This window comes from Alosa pseudoharengus, unplaced genomic scaffold (genome assembly GCF_046254945.1).
Source record: "Alosa pseudoharengus isolate Yale_2024_CS ecotype anadromous, Long Island Sound unplaced genomic scaffold, YU_APseudo_1.1 YU_APseudo_1.1_scf_24, whole genome shotgun sequence".
NCBI classification, from domain to species: domain Eukaryota; kingdom Metazoa; phylum Chordata; class Actinopteri; order Clupeiformes; family Clupeidae; genus Alosa; species Alosa pseudoharengus.
Window position 1 is genome coordinate 27,417,191 of NW_027468689.1, and position 13,434 is coordinate 27,430,624.

The window sequence follows — 13,434 nt, forward strand, 5'->3', positions numbered from 1 at the left end:
CCACTCACTTAGGGCACCGAAATGGCCAGTAGGCCACCATCTTGACATGTCTTTATTAAGCGTTGATTTACAATAGGCTCTCTATTGAGCAGGCCTAGGCCTTAAAGTTACAGTATTTATATCACAATTTACCAGACTTTGACCTTTTGTTGGTTTTTAACAAAATTTTGACTATGATTGTTCCTTGTTTTGCATCATGAGCACTGCACCTATTGCATTCTTACTGTATGTTGTTAGCCTTAAGCCTAGCTCAGTCATGCTATACCACATCTCCCTCCATTGGGAGAGCAATGAGCTGCATTGAGCGTAATAAACTGCATTTAGAATGGCAAATCCATATTTCTAGATATTTTGGTGAAAGTAACTTAAAAGTAATGCAATAGTAGTGTAATGCCTTACAATTCAGAGACAGTAATATTATAATGTAACAAATTACTTTGAAATGACAGTAATAAGTAATGCATAGTACATTACGATTTTGAAGTAACTTGCCCAACACTGCCTATAATAAATAATATGGGAGCCTACCTACAATACCCTGATCAAAGATTTTTGATTCAAGCACCAGCGTAGGCCTAGCGTTCAAGAATCTTTGACTTTTTTTTAGATCGGAAATCATTTAAATGGACATTGAATACACAAAGTTGGGCTCACCACCAATTCTGCGTAGAAACTAGATGTACCGCATAGCGGTACAAAATATGACCGCCGCTCAGTCCTGTACATCCGTTCCGCGAAAAGAAATCACACTTCAATTTGTCTCCATATTTTACTCCATCCCCCACTCTTGAAACTTTTGTGTATGCTTGTTTGGCATGCCTGAGTGTGTGTGTGTGGCTGCACAGAAAGTAGCCTACTGGTGCTGAAAAGGTGAATAGATTGTAGAATAGCCAAAGAAGATGTAGCATTGTTATAAAACATTTAAAATCTCTAAACAATCACAAGTAGGGCAGTTCATCACAGTTCATCCATGGCAACTGGATTGATGAAAGGTCACTTAGCCTACACCTGTAGGCTACATTGTATTTGGGAAAAGCAAAAGGTATCAGCATAATGTTATTTATTTATTTATTTATTTATAAACAAAAACATCTCTGTCAGTTCCATGCCGTTTTCAACAGCTATCAAAAACAAAGGTCATTTTTGGATGGATGGATTTTTTGTGAATGTTTCTTCTTCTACATAAGATTTTAGTCATCTTTAGTTCATGTCATACTTTATTGTCAATGCACAAATTAAGTAGTCTGAAACGTTATTGTTAATGCACAAATTAAGTAACAGTAGTCTGAAACGAAATGCTGTTTTACATCTAACCAGTGGTGCAAATAACTGACATGTCCAAATGGGCCTTGATGAAATGCGTCGCTAGACTGTTCATACACATTTTAACGGGCCAAAGTTGAAGAGCTGTTGTCCGTTATTGTTCGTGCAAATAGGCTGATTCATGTTCCCTTGCATTGTGTAACTGAGGTCCATGGCTAGTCTGGCTTTCACCAGACCAAGCTCAATCTTTTAAGAAATCAAAAAATAAATAGCGGGCAGATCAGGCTGGGTTCACCCCGATATTGTTTAATTTTCCGATTGAGATATCCACGCTCTGGCTATTCTAAATGCAAAAATGCATCAGGGAGTTATGACAAAACTGTAACTAACAAACTAGATCCTAATAGAAAGCTGTTAGCTTCCCTAAGCTACAGGTAGGCTTATAAGGTAGGCCTATTTACAACATAAATTGTCAATAGACTATGCTGGCGACACAAATAAAATCTCCTTTGGAAACCAATGGCTTACGCCAATTACAGTATCAAGCGGACTTAAACTGCCATATCGTGGCGAAAAGTTGTAATAAAATTCACGCAGCTCCATGAGTCAAGGAAAGCGCGAATGAAGTAGCCACTTCTAAATGGGACCCACTACAGTAGCTTAAGGTGTGTTGCTAAAGCAGCCATAATGAAATGAAGGTGTCATTGTTTGGATACTTCACACACACGTGCTTTTTAATTTCACAGACTACAACTACCAAGCTGGAATCAAAGCACATCGATTTCCCTCTCACACCCTGCAGGCACTTAAAACAAAATAAACAGGCGTCTCAGTCTCACGCAAAACTGTATCAGACCGGTGTAACGTTGGTAAATCTTCCATTGCACAGAATTATTTTTGTAGCACGTGCAACAAATGACTGTCGAAAGATACAATTACAGTGCCGCTATCAATTTGCTTGGTATAACCGCATTTATAATTTTCTACAAATGCAATCAATCAAATTGGCCTCCATCACTCAACTAACGCTAAAGGTAACATTACCTAGGTCCTTATTGATATTATAAGATTAATGTACCTGCAGTAAAAACCAAGCATGTCCGATAAACATCCTCAGATTTATTTCGGCTTCAAGAAGAAATGGGAATTACATTTCATGTGAACATCGTCCTATCCTTATTAGACGTTCTCTGCGGTAAATTAGTCCTTGTATAGATTTCTAGGCTAGTCCTTGTAGGAAGCGTCCATTGTTTTTTCCAACCCACTTTTAACTTCCAACAAAATTACGTCTCACTGCAACGATGCGCCATCTAGTGGACATACGACAACTTATCGCCAATACTGGAAATGCAGCCATGATGATGATGAATATTTATTTTGGCTTTCTTTAAATCCTACTGAATTTGTAATTATGTATCGGCCGTTCTAATAGCGATAGTATGTGTCTGTGTGTGTGTGCATGTGTATATGTGTGCACCGCCATCTACAGGCCAATGAGTGTACAGTCACTAAATGTACACATAACCTAATTTTTTTTAGACCCCCCATGGATGAAATTCTACGAAACTTGGCATACCCCCAGAGAATGCCAGGTCAATCATACACATACAATTTGGTGCAGTTCTGAACATCTTAACTGAAGATAGGGGCGATTAAAGCAGAATAATATTGCATTTTCATTTTTTACCGGGGGGGGGGTGCAAATCACAAATGAGAGATTATGGGCCAGGTTGATGTGGGCCCTTGAGACCAACATACCATAAAAGATTCTTCATCCTCACTGCCACGGTTCAGGTAGTTATTTAGGAAAAACTGCTTTTTTTGCGGTTCGGGGGGCCCAGCACGGGGGGGAGTGGATGGGATAGCATGTGGATAGCATGGAACCATCGTTTTTCGTTTTGATCTGTAGCCCCCCCCCCCCGCTGGACTGCACCCCCCGAAAGGAGGGTAGGGCAGACACAGTTTTCTGTGAATATCTCGAGAACCGTACGGTTTAGGAGGACCATTTTTTTGTTGTATGTTGATCTCAAGGGGCCATGTCAACCCATTCCATAACCACTCATTTCATGTATAGCGCCACCTAGTTAAACACAAAAAAAGTAAAAATGAAGTGTTGTAATCGCAGGTATCTGTGACCTAACATAGTCAAAACTGCACGAAATTGGAAGTGTAGGATCATTATGACACCCTCTGAATGCACGCCAAGTTTCGTGGAATTCCGTTCATGGGGGGCCACACAATAAATTAATTTATGTTACTATACACCAACTGGCCTGTAGGTGGCCGGAGACAGTTTTCTGTGAATATCTCAAGAACCGTAGGGCCTAGGAGGTCCACCTTTTTTTTGTATGTTGATCTCAAGGGGCCATGTCAACCCATCCCATTACCACTTATTTCATGTATAGCGCCAACTAGTTAAAAATTAAAAAGCAAAAAATTAGGTGTTTTCATCACAATATAAGAAATTGAAAGTGTAGGATCATTATGACACCCTCCGAATGTATGCCAAGTTTTGTGAACTTTCGTTCATGGGGGGCCTTACAATAAAATAATTTATGTGTACATTTAGTGACCGTACACCAACAAGGATTCCCGGGACACTGAAAGACCGGGGTACACGAAACTTGGTGGGCATGTAACTCCACATGGATAGCATGGAACCATCGTTTTTCATTTTGATCTGTAGACCCCCCGCTGTACTGGACCCCCCGAAAGGAGGGTAGGGCAGACACAGTTTTCTGTGAATATCTTGAGAACCGTAGGGCCTAGGATGACCAATTTTTTCCGCATGTTTGCCTCCAGGGGTCATGTTAACCCATTTCATGTGCACACATGTGCATAAACAGATCCACACGCACACACATACATTCACAGTAATCATACGTATGACACATACTCACACAGTAGACATATGTATGCATGCATGCACATGCCCAAACACACATACGCAGGCAAACACACAAGCACGCACACACACCCACACACATAAAGATAAACGTGTACACGCACACATGCACACAATTGAAGAATTTTTCAGAATTATGAACAGGCAAGATGGGGGTGGGGTTGTATAAAATGAATTTTACATGTGGAATCTATGAACTAATTATGTTTTGGTACTTGTTGTCTAGCAGATACCAGTGAGAATTGAGTATGGCTAATGCAATTTAGTGAGACAGTTAGAATCATATAGGCCTTTCAGCGTGATTTATTTTTGTGGAAAAAATGTGCTGGACTGGGCGGCGGTCATATTTTGTACCGCTCTGCGGTACATCTAGTTGTGGATCAGAGCTGCATATAATATGGCAGTGGAAGCCTTATATTAGAAGGCTCTGCAGTGGATGAGTTTAGGGTGCCCTCTACAGTTGGACTATTCGAAGTGTTTTGTTTCTCTCCCAAATCTTACAGCAGGACTGTGTGATTGATTGGAACTTGAAATAAATGCTAATTTTATCACCACACTAGCTGCATTAACAAAACAGACTTTGTCCTAGCAGAGAAAGCCCACTCATTTTATCTTCAGAACTAGTCTAGCATACATAAAATTAGGCCTATGCCTCAGAAATAGGGCTTGCGTGCTTACGTTAAATTATGTAAAGTTATTTAATTGAAACATTACCATTTTTTATTAATACCATGGTTGTTGAAATTGTGAATCTGAAATATTTCTCACAGAAAATATGAAATCACCTATGTGTACACTAGATGTCGTTATTTTCACCAAAACCATTTCACATGTTTATTATCCTTTTATGTTTAGATCGCGATGCAACTGTGGCATTTTAGACTCATAATAAATAACAACTATAATATAATATTATATTATATATAATATTATTGGAACTTTCGCAGTTGTACTGCTTGTTCTATTGAAGTAGCCTAAATAGGCTATATTATTTCAAAACTGCAACATTGTAGCCTAGGCCTAACTGCGCCTAATAAGGGCCAATGCACATTGAAAATGTAGGCCTGTCATTAAGGCTGCTTTCAGACTCCTTGCAACGTGTCTTTCTTGGACCAAAACAAAATTATATGGTAGCATATAATGTTTAAATCACTGTAGCCAAGCTATAGACTAAATATAGAAAGGATAGAAAGGCCGGGAATAGGCTACACATGGGGAATGGATGGTTAGCCTACTCTGGTTTCAGTGATGTAGCCATAAATTAACCAATCCCTTACTTTATTAATTCATTTATCTATGGGGAAGTGAAAATGAAATATATCAAAGCGAACTTCCCGGGTGTCCTCCGGTGTCCTCAAGTCAATCATCCTCTTCCTCTTCCTGTGTGCGCGCGTGTTTGTGCAAGTGCGCACCCTGACCTCTAATCAAGCAAAACATTTAAGCACCGTCCCTCCAAAGAGAGTGAAAAAATATCTAGTAACCAGATTCTGCTCCAAATCCGGTGATATAGACAACTAGGACCGAGTTGGTGACCAATAATGTGGATATGGTAGCCTAAATCGAGCGAAGCGGTTATAAACTCTTTTGACATATCGGGACGAGGGCAACTTGGCTTATAGGCTTACGGGCGGCATAGGCTAATTTAACGTTAGGTGATATTATCAGGGATAGTGTCATCACATGATCCTTCAAGCTTAGCCTACTGGAAAGCTCACTGTTATCATAGTCCAACGATTTTTGGATTTGACTGCTGTGTGCCACAGTCCTTGGTGTCCGGTCGAGATTAGTGGGTTGCCACATGTGGAGCGAAATGTGCGACACAAATGGTCAAAACATCAGAAATGGATTGCCCATAGACTAAGTAAAAAAACCCACTAATGTTGTTGCGGCTGTGAATAAAGTAGCTTTCATTAGCCTATTAAATGTAAACCGGAACCTACCCGGAGAATGAAATAGTGATGCGATGCTGTATATCTGTTCACCGAATGAAAATTGAGTTTTGAGTGCTGAGGAGTGTCTAGTCCCTCCCCCAGCGCCTGTAAGGTAGGCTAGGTATAAAAACGAACTCATGCCGAGTCAGAGTAGGACTGTCTCACGCAAACCACATTGCAGGCGCGCAGTGAGAAGTTATAGAGCTTAAACAAACCACGACGTTATCCTAACATCTACAGAATCAATCAAGCAACATGGTAAGAAACCTGTTTTCTATTTCATTCGCCAGTCTATTCATTTGTTTCTGTTCATTTAAAAAGGCGGGGGCCATCAAATCTGTTTCCGCAAAAAAAGATAACTTTGTAACGACGTATTAACATCATTTGGTTATAGTTTCCAAAGTAGCCTTGTTTGACACAAGCGAATGTGACGTGATCTACTTGTAATTTTTGGTTAGGCCTACTAAATTGTTAATAAAAAAATAAAAAATAATTCTGCGCGCGCAAATTCTAATGACCTCTTTGTTTTCCGGGAAAAAATATGTTCGTCAGCCTATAGTCTACAGCCTATAAGCACATGCGTCATAGTGTTTGTATAGAATAGTTAGTCATATTTGGCCCTGTAACTTGGTGCGATGCAGTAGCCTAAGCTTGTAGCCTACGCAGATTCGTCCTTCTCGCGCCAATGACGCATCACTTATATTGAGTGTCCATTTTTTTTCCCTGCACCACAAAGACAAAGTGCCTACAAGACCAATGGTGGCGCTGTTTTCCCACACTCGTTTGCATTGAAATTATTTTGTTTTTCATTATTTCTCGCAGAGAAAACACTGACTGCAGACACGTTGTTAGTTGTTTGACAAGCTATGGTATGGTTTCAGTTAAACTGCATGGAGACGTCTTTTGAAGAGGGCGTTTACAACTTAGGTCGTGGTGCGATTATGGGTGTGTTTATTTGCTGCCCTGGCACAGACGTCTGCAATGCTGATGTGGCTCAGGACCTGTGTTGTTCCTTTGCTTGAAGAGGGCAGTTATTTATATTTTCTCAAATGCATATGAACACAAGGGTCCAGCTGAACAGTTAGAGCAAATACAGGAGAAGCAGAAACATTGAAACATCCCCTTTGACACCATCTCATTAGTCTTTAGTCTGGATTTATGTTAATGTCGAACCTTTTCATCATAGCTGTGCTTCAGTTACATCTTCCCTCTGTATAGATGTATTTTTAAATAACTGCTGGTTATAAGCAACACTGAATTGATGTGCTCCTGGAGAGCAGCCAAGCCCTGAGGGATAAGCAAGCTTCCCCACCAGACTGAGTGCCTGGGTTTTGTTGCTTAAAGGGCACTTGGTGCTTAACTACTCAGTGAAATAGTTCTTTAATAATCCATAAGCCCCGCTGTAACATGTTGATCAGTTCAACATGTGGGTTTTTAAGTCCTTCCTTGTGGTGTCCCGGACACCCCTCCCCCCTCAAGCCACCCACCACCCTTCCCCTCCCCCCAAGCCACCCACCACCCTTCCTCTGAACACATGATTGGAGATTGCCACAGGATCAGAGAGAGAGGCTGGAATGTTTTTAACTCTTTCAGCTTTAAGGGGGGGGGAAGGGGGTTGTGGGTGAGGAAGTCATTTTGTTTGTGTTGAATTGCACAGACAAATGTTTCACACTGTTTATGGGTCTGAGTTTGCACTTTGGAGACCATTTTTTTAGCACACCTCAAGTAGTGGGGAGTGAGCAGGAAATGGCAAACAGAAGAACTCAAAAGACAGTTTGTTAGTTCTAACAGCAATTAGACCCCAAAGCACAATTTTGTGCTGTCACCGCCAAGTGTGGTGTGAATATTCACGGCCAAGTGATAACATTTTAAGCAGTTTTTGAGCACGTCATGTCACGTCTCTGAAACCAAGGTCCACAGTGGACAGACATGCAAACATCATACGACTACAGAATGTAGGTTCATGAAGTGGCTGTGAGTGGAACAGGTTATCCATTAACAATGGCCTATCTGACATATCGGCATACAGTAATCACTGATTACAGTGCACCTATGTGTTCTTTAATCAGTTTCAAATTAATTTCAGAATGGGTTTGGTTCACACTCCTGTCTTGGGTGAAACTGGTTTATCTAATTGCAGTCTCTACACAGACTGCTCCATTAAAAATGAGAATGTTGATCAGTGAATTGCTTTTCAGCTCTCCTGATATTGATGTTTTGCTTTAAATATCCATGCCTTTAATGCAGCATCATTGCACTGAGCCTGCAGTATTGGATTTTGTGCCGAGTCACTGGGCTTTGTCCTCATGCGGTCCAGTGGCTGCAGTGGCCTCTCTGCCCGATGAGGATGCCTGTTGCCGCAGCAGCACGAGATGGGCAGATTCTTCTTTGAAGGTCCCAAATGTCATCAGGTTGGATGGTTGTTAGCACATACAGAGTAAGGTTGCTAGGTCAGTAGGCTATGGGGAAGAAAAGGATAGGAGGGTTTGTGTTGAAGTGGGGAAGGGGCCATGGTAGTACCCATAAATAGATTTGCTGACTTGGCAGTCATGCCCATACAAGGCATTCCCATGGTCTCATGTCCCTATGCCATCCTCAATCACCCCACCAGTCCCTTTGTGACCTGTCGGACTAACAGTGGGGCTGGAATAGCTGGGTAAAAATAGTTGCCCCAACCCCCGGGAGAGGGGAATTCAGGAGCGCAGTATGTCCGACACAAGGGCTTTGGTGTGGGCTTGCGTGTGGGCCGAGGTGCCCTTCCTGGGATAAAGTAGGGCACATCCTGGAGGTGTAGACACAGATTCCAGCAACCACAGCATACACTGCAGCACTATTCATAGCACTGTGGTGTTACTGGGTGACTGTGTTTTTGATGATGTGCCGCTAAGGGTACAGATGTGAACTGGCACTCACATCATTGTGATGCACTGGTCATTCACAGATTTATGTCCTCTGCCCAGTATTCAGAAAATAATCATTTTTTTTATTTTTTGAGCTGCAGTGTTGCTATTGTTGACCTTTGTCATCTTTGGCTTTCTGCACTATTTCTCCCCATCACCATATTGCCATAAACCAGTTTAAAAAAACAGGACAGACTAGCTCCACCTTTGCTTGATTTGCCCCTTTACAGATAGGAGTGTAAGCAAGGAGTGTTGATACTCTTCATTGTGTGTTTGCAATTTGCACCTGACCTTTTTTTAAGTAAGATGCTTAAAATTCCACTGTAGGGCGTGGGTCCTGTTCAACTTTGATATGGACTTGTTGTCAACATGCCAATTACTCTGAGGTATGTGAGGGTATACCTGATAATTCCATATCAAGCATAACAAGCTTGGTAAAGTACAAGTGTAAGCATGAATGGCAAAATAATGTCAATCTATATTAAGTACAGTGCTCCAGGAATCTTTCTTAAGGAAATGCATCATGTCCTCTCTAAACCAATTCTGTTGGCAAAACAAGGATGTGGCATTCCTCTCTGTCATTACAAAGGCAGCGTGCCAGGCAAAGAAGATTTGTTTGGTCAGCGTCACAATGAAGGGGCCTGACATGCTAGGTAGCCTTAGGCTTTAGCCCTACCAAATACTCACCTGTCAGCTGTAGCTGTCACTCAACTATAAACTGTGCAACAACTATAGACTGTTCTCACCTGATCGTACTGCCATCTGTGGGTAAGGAGATGCCACTGCACAATACTGTGTCACTCTGCCAAGTCCTCTAGGGCCAGAAAACCAGCTGAGTTGCCATAGTTAAGCGATTGCGTAACTGACCTTGTGATGTCTGATGCGTTGTATTTCTGCATGGTTTGCTACCAATACAGTCAGCCAGAGCTGGAGGTCTATCAAATGAGGCTATGACCCTTGCCTGTGCAAATATTATGCAAGGCAGTTCATTGTACTGTAGGGAATTAAACTGATATTTTGGAGATGGCTGGTTTACAAGCTCCCATGTATTGTAAAATGCTAATTTATCTGGAAATATAACACATACACATATCTGTATCTGTATACATATCCATTTTCAATCATCCAAATGCATTCGCTACAAAGTAAGGTTACCGTGAGTTGTTTAAGACTAAGAATCATTCATCAAATGTGCAAGGTCAGGGTATGTCTAGGTTGGAGATTTAATTAAGGTTACGTAATGTTCTCAGACCTACATTGGAGTAACTGGGCTACCCAGATCTTTAAAAATCCTGCTAATATATCCACACTCGTATGTATCTTATTCAAACTAGTGCAAAGTAAAGGATCTCTAATAGCCCAGTGTAATAACGTAAGTGCCTTGATACATTTACAATAATGCATTTTATTTGTGAATAAAAGTTTCATTTAAGTCAAAGCTAAATAATTGGGAAATTCTACTGTAATTTGCAGTAGAAACGTTATTGTGTCATTTAGGCTGACCCAGTAGTATGTAAGATTTTTTAAATAATTCCCTGGGCTATGCTAGTGCAAAAGTGATGCTAAATCAAATGAAGTTGCAGGTGTTCTCATCTCTCTGTGTCTTTCCTGTCTTTCCTGTCTCCACAGCGTGAGTGTATCTCAGTTCATGTGGGCCAGGCGGGCGTTCAGATGGGCAACACCTGCTGGGAGCTCTACTGTCTGGAGCATGGCATCCAGCCTGATGGCCAGATGCCCAGCAACAAGCCTGTCGGTGGCCATGATGACTCCTTCACCACCTTCTTCAGTGATACCGGTGCTGGGAAATATGTGCCACGTGCCATCTTTGTCGACCTGGAGCCAACAGTGATTGGTAAGACTAGTTTGTACATTCACACAACATTTGAATGAATTAAATGAGTAGGAGAAATAATGGGCAATATTTTACATGAAACAAATTGCATTGTAGACAGTGCAGCCTGTTTGTGTTGCTTCACCATTGGAGCAAGATGTAAATACCAGGGTCATGGGTTTGAACACACATATTGACACATCTCCAGCTGTACACCTCTCCCAGAAGCCCCTTTGGTTTAAAGAGTCTGCTAAATTAATCAATTGTAATGTAAAGCATGTGGAAATGTTCTTTTCAGATGAAGTTCGTACAGGCACCTACCGTCAGTTGTTCCACCCTGAACAGCTCATCTCTGGGAAGGAGGACGCAGCGAATAACTACGCCCGTGGGCACTACACCATCGGCAAGGAGATTATCGACTCAGTACTAGACCGCATCCGTAAACTGGTAATTTAAAAAAAAAATCTTTGCATTTCTAAGGATTTGAGTTTATTTACTTTCATTAGGACATAATTTAAGTATTCTACTGTTGACACTGATCTGATCCTTTACCAGTCTGGATAAGATTATTTCCCCTAACTCGTTATGGAAAATCCCACAGGAAACTGGATAATTATCAGACAAAGGCTTTTTGTTTGTGAGAGTGAACGATCTACCATATTAAAAAAAAAAAAAAAGTCTCCTTAAAATCTAATAAAATGCTATCCTGTGTAAAACGTGTGGAAAATATTCTCCTGTGTTTTTACAGGCTGATCAGTGCACAGGGCTCCAAGGTTTCTTGGTGTTCCACAGCTTTGGTGGGGGCACCGGCTCAGGCTTCACCTCCCTGCTAATGGAGCGCCTCTCTGTTGACTTTGGGAAGAAGTCCAAGCTTGAATTTGCCATTTACCCAGCACCCCAGGTTTCCACTGCTGTTGTAGAGCCTTACAACTCCATCCTGACCACCCACACAACCCTGGAGCACTCCGACTGTGCCTTCATGGTAGACAACGAGGCCATCTACGACATCTGCCGTCGCAACTTGGACATTGAGCGTCCCTCTTACACCAACCTGAACAGGCTGATCAGCCAGATTGTCTCCTCTATCACGGCCTCCCTGCGTTTCGACGGTGCTCTGAATGTTGACCTGACTGAGTTCCAGACCAACCTGGTGCCCTACCCCCGCATCCACTTTCCCTTGGCCACCTACGCCCCTGTCATCTCTGCCGAGAAGGCCTACCATGAACAGCTGTCTGTGGCTGAGATCACCAACTCTTGCTTTGAGCCCGCCAACCAGATGGTGAAGTGTGACCCGCGCCACGGCAAATACATGGCCTGCTGCCTGCTCTACCGTGGAGACGTCGTCCCCAAGGACGTAAACGTTGCCATTGCCGCCATCAAGACCAAGAGGAGCATCCAGTTTGTGGACTGGTGCCCCACTGGCTTCAAGGTGGGCATCAACTACCAACCTCCAACAGTGGTGCCCGGCGGAGACCTGGCTAAAGTGCAAAGGGCCGTGTGCATGCTCAGCAACACCACAGCTATTGCTGAGGCCTGGGCCCGCCTGGACCACAAGTTCGACCTGATGTACGCCAAGCGCGCCTTTGTGCACTGGTATGTGGGAGAGGGCATGGAGGAGGGCGAGTTCTCCGAGGCCAGAGAAGACATGGCCGCCCTGGAGAAGGATTACGAAGAAGTGGGCGTTGACTCCTTCGAGGAGGATGAGGAGGGAGAAGAATATTAGTGACGTCTGATATTTAAGCGGGCATCCCATGACAGTCATGGATCAGTTCCATCTCTGCTTTCATAGCACTGGGAGGTTACTACTGCACAGTTTGGCCATTTTGGAGATGTACAGTCTCCAGTTTCCCATCTCATCCTCACCATTACCAAAGAAAGCAAGCTACTGTCTTGTCAATACATCACACACAGTGTGTTATATGCAAGGCTGTACCCTATTTCCATGTCATTTTTATTTTATATTTGACCTATTATAAAAAGGTCTTCCCTTTTCTATTATTAAACTTGAATAATAAGCTTGTATGGTGTTACTTGACCAGTGGTGATATGTTCAGAAATCAAATCCCATCTTTCCTGCATTGAAAATAAAATGCCTTTTGACCAATGTATGGGGCCTTTGAGGTTGCGAACTTTGCAAGAAGTAAGCTGTTAGTGTAAACTACAGTCATTGTTGTGTGCAATTTCTGTTTGTCTTATCAGTAATGCCCATTTATAAATTATTTTTGAAAAAAACAAGTTGTGCAGAACCAACTTGCTATGAGGGGTGTCTTGGCTTTGTAAATAAAATGTTTTAAAATGGTCACTCATTTTGCACTTTGTCATGTCAATTTTCATTCATGAATAATAAAACAAATACACATACACTGTAAAATAGGATCATAGTCAAAACAGGACGTTTGTCTTGGTCATAGCTTTGCAATCCTACACAAAATGTAGCTTATAAAGGTGGACATATTTAGTGTCACTCTCCCACCTGTAGAACAACCGTGTAGCTTTCATTTTATTTTTAAATTATGACTTATATGGACCTGACGTATTGGGGCTGGTTACATGGGATGTCGCCTACTTGCATATTTAGCGATGAAGGGGTTAATTGTGGCAGCT

At 42.0% G+C, this 13,434-nt stretch overlaps 1 protein-coding gene across 1 annotated transcript; it reads left to right on the top strand.

The window, feature by feature from the left end:
- Positions 1-6,207: 6,207 nt before the first annotated feature.
- tuba8l2 (tubulin, alpha 8 like 2) lies at positions 6,208-13,132 on the top strand. The gene is made up of 4 exons (XM_076303606.1): positions 6,208-6,357; positions 10,629-10,851; positions 11,129-11,277; positions 11,579-13,132. The coding sequence occupies exons 1-4, from the start codon at positions 6,355-6,357 to the stop codon at positions 12,551-12,553; spliced, it is 1,350 nt and encodes a 449-aa protein (XP_076159721.1). The 5' UTR covers positions 6,208-6,354; the 3' UTR covers positions 12,554-13,132.
- The last annotated feature ends 302 nt before the right edge of the window (positions 13,133-13,434 follow it).

Excerpts from the sequence above, each read along its gene's own strand:
- tuba8l2 (XM_076303606.1), top strand. Across the intron at positions 10,852-11,128 it reads CCTGGAGCCAACAGTGATTG|ATGAAGTTCGTACAGGCACC; the intron begins GTAAGACTAGTT and ends TGTTCTTTTCAG. Across the intron at positions 11,278-11,578 it reads TAGACCGCATCCGTAAACTG|GCTGATCAGTGCACAGGGCT; the intron begins GTAATTTAAAAA and ends GTGTTTTTACAG.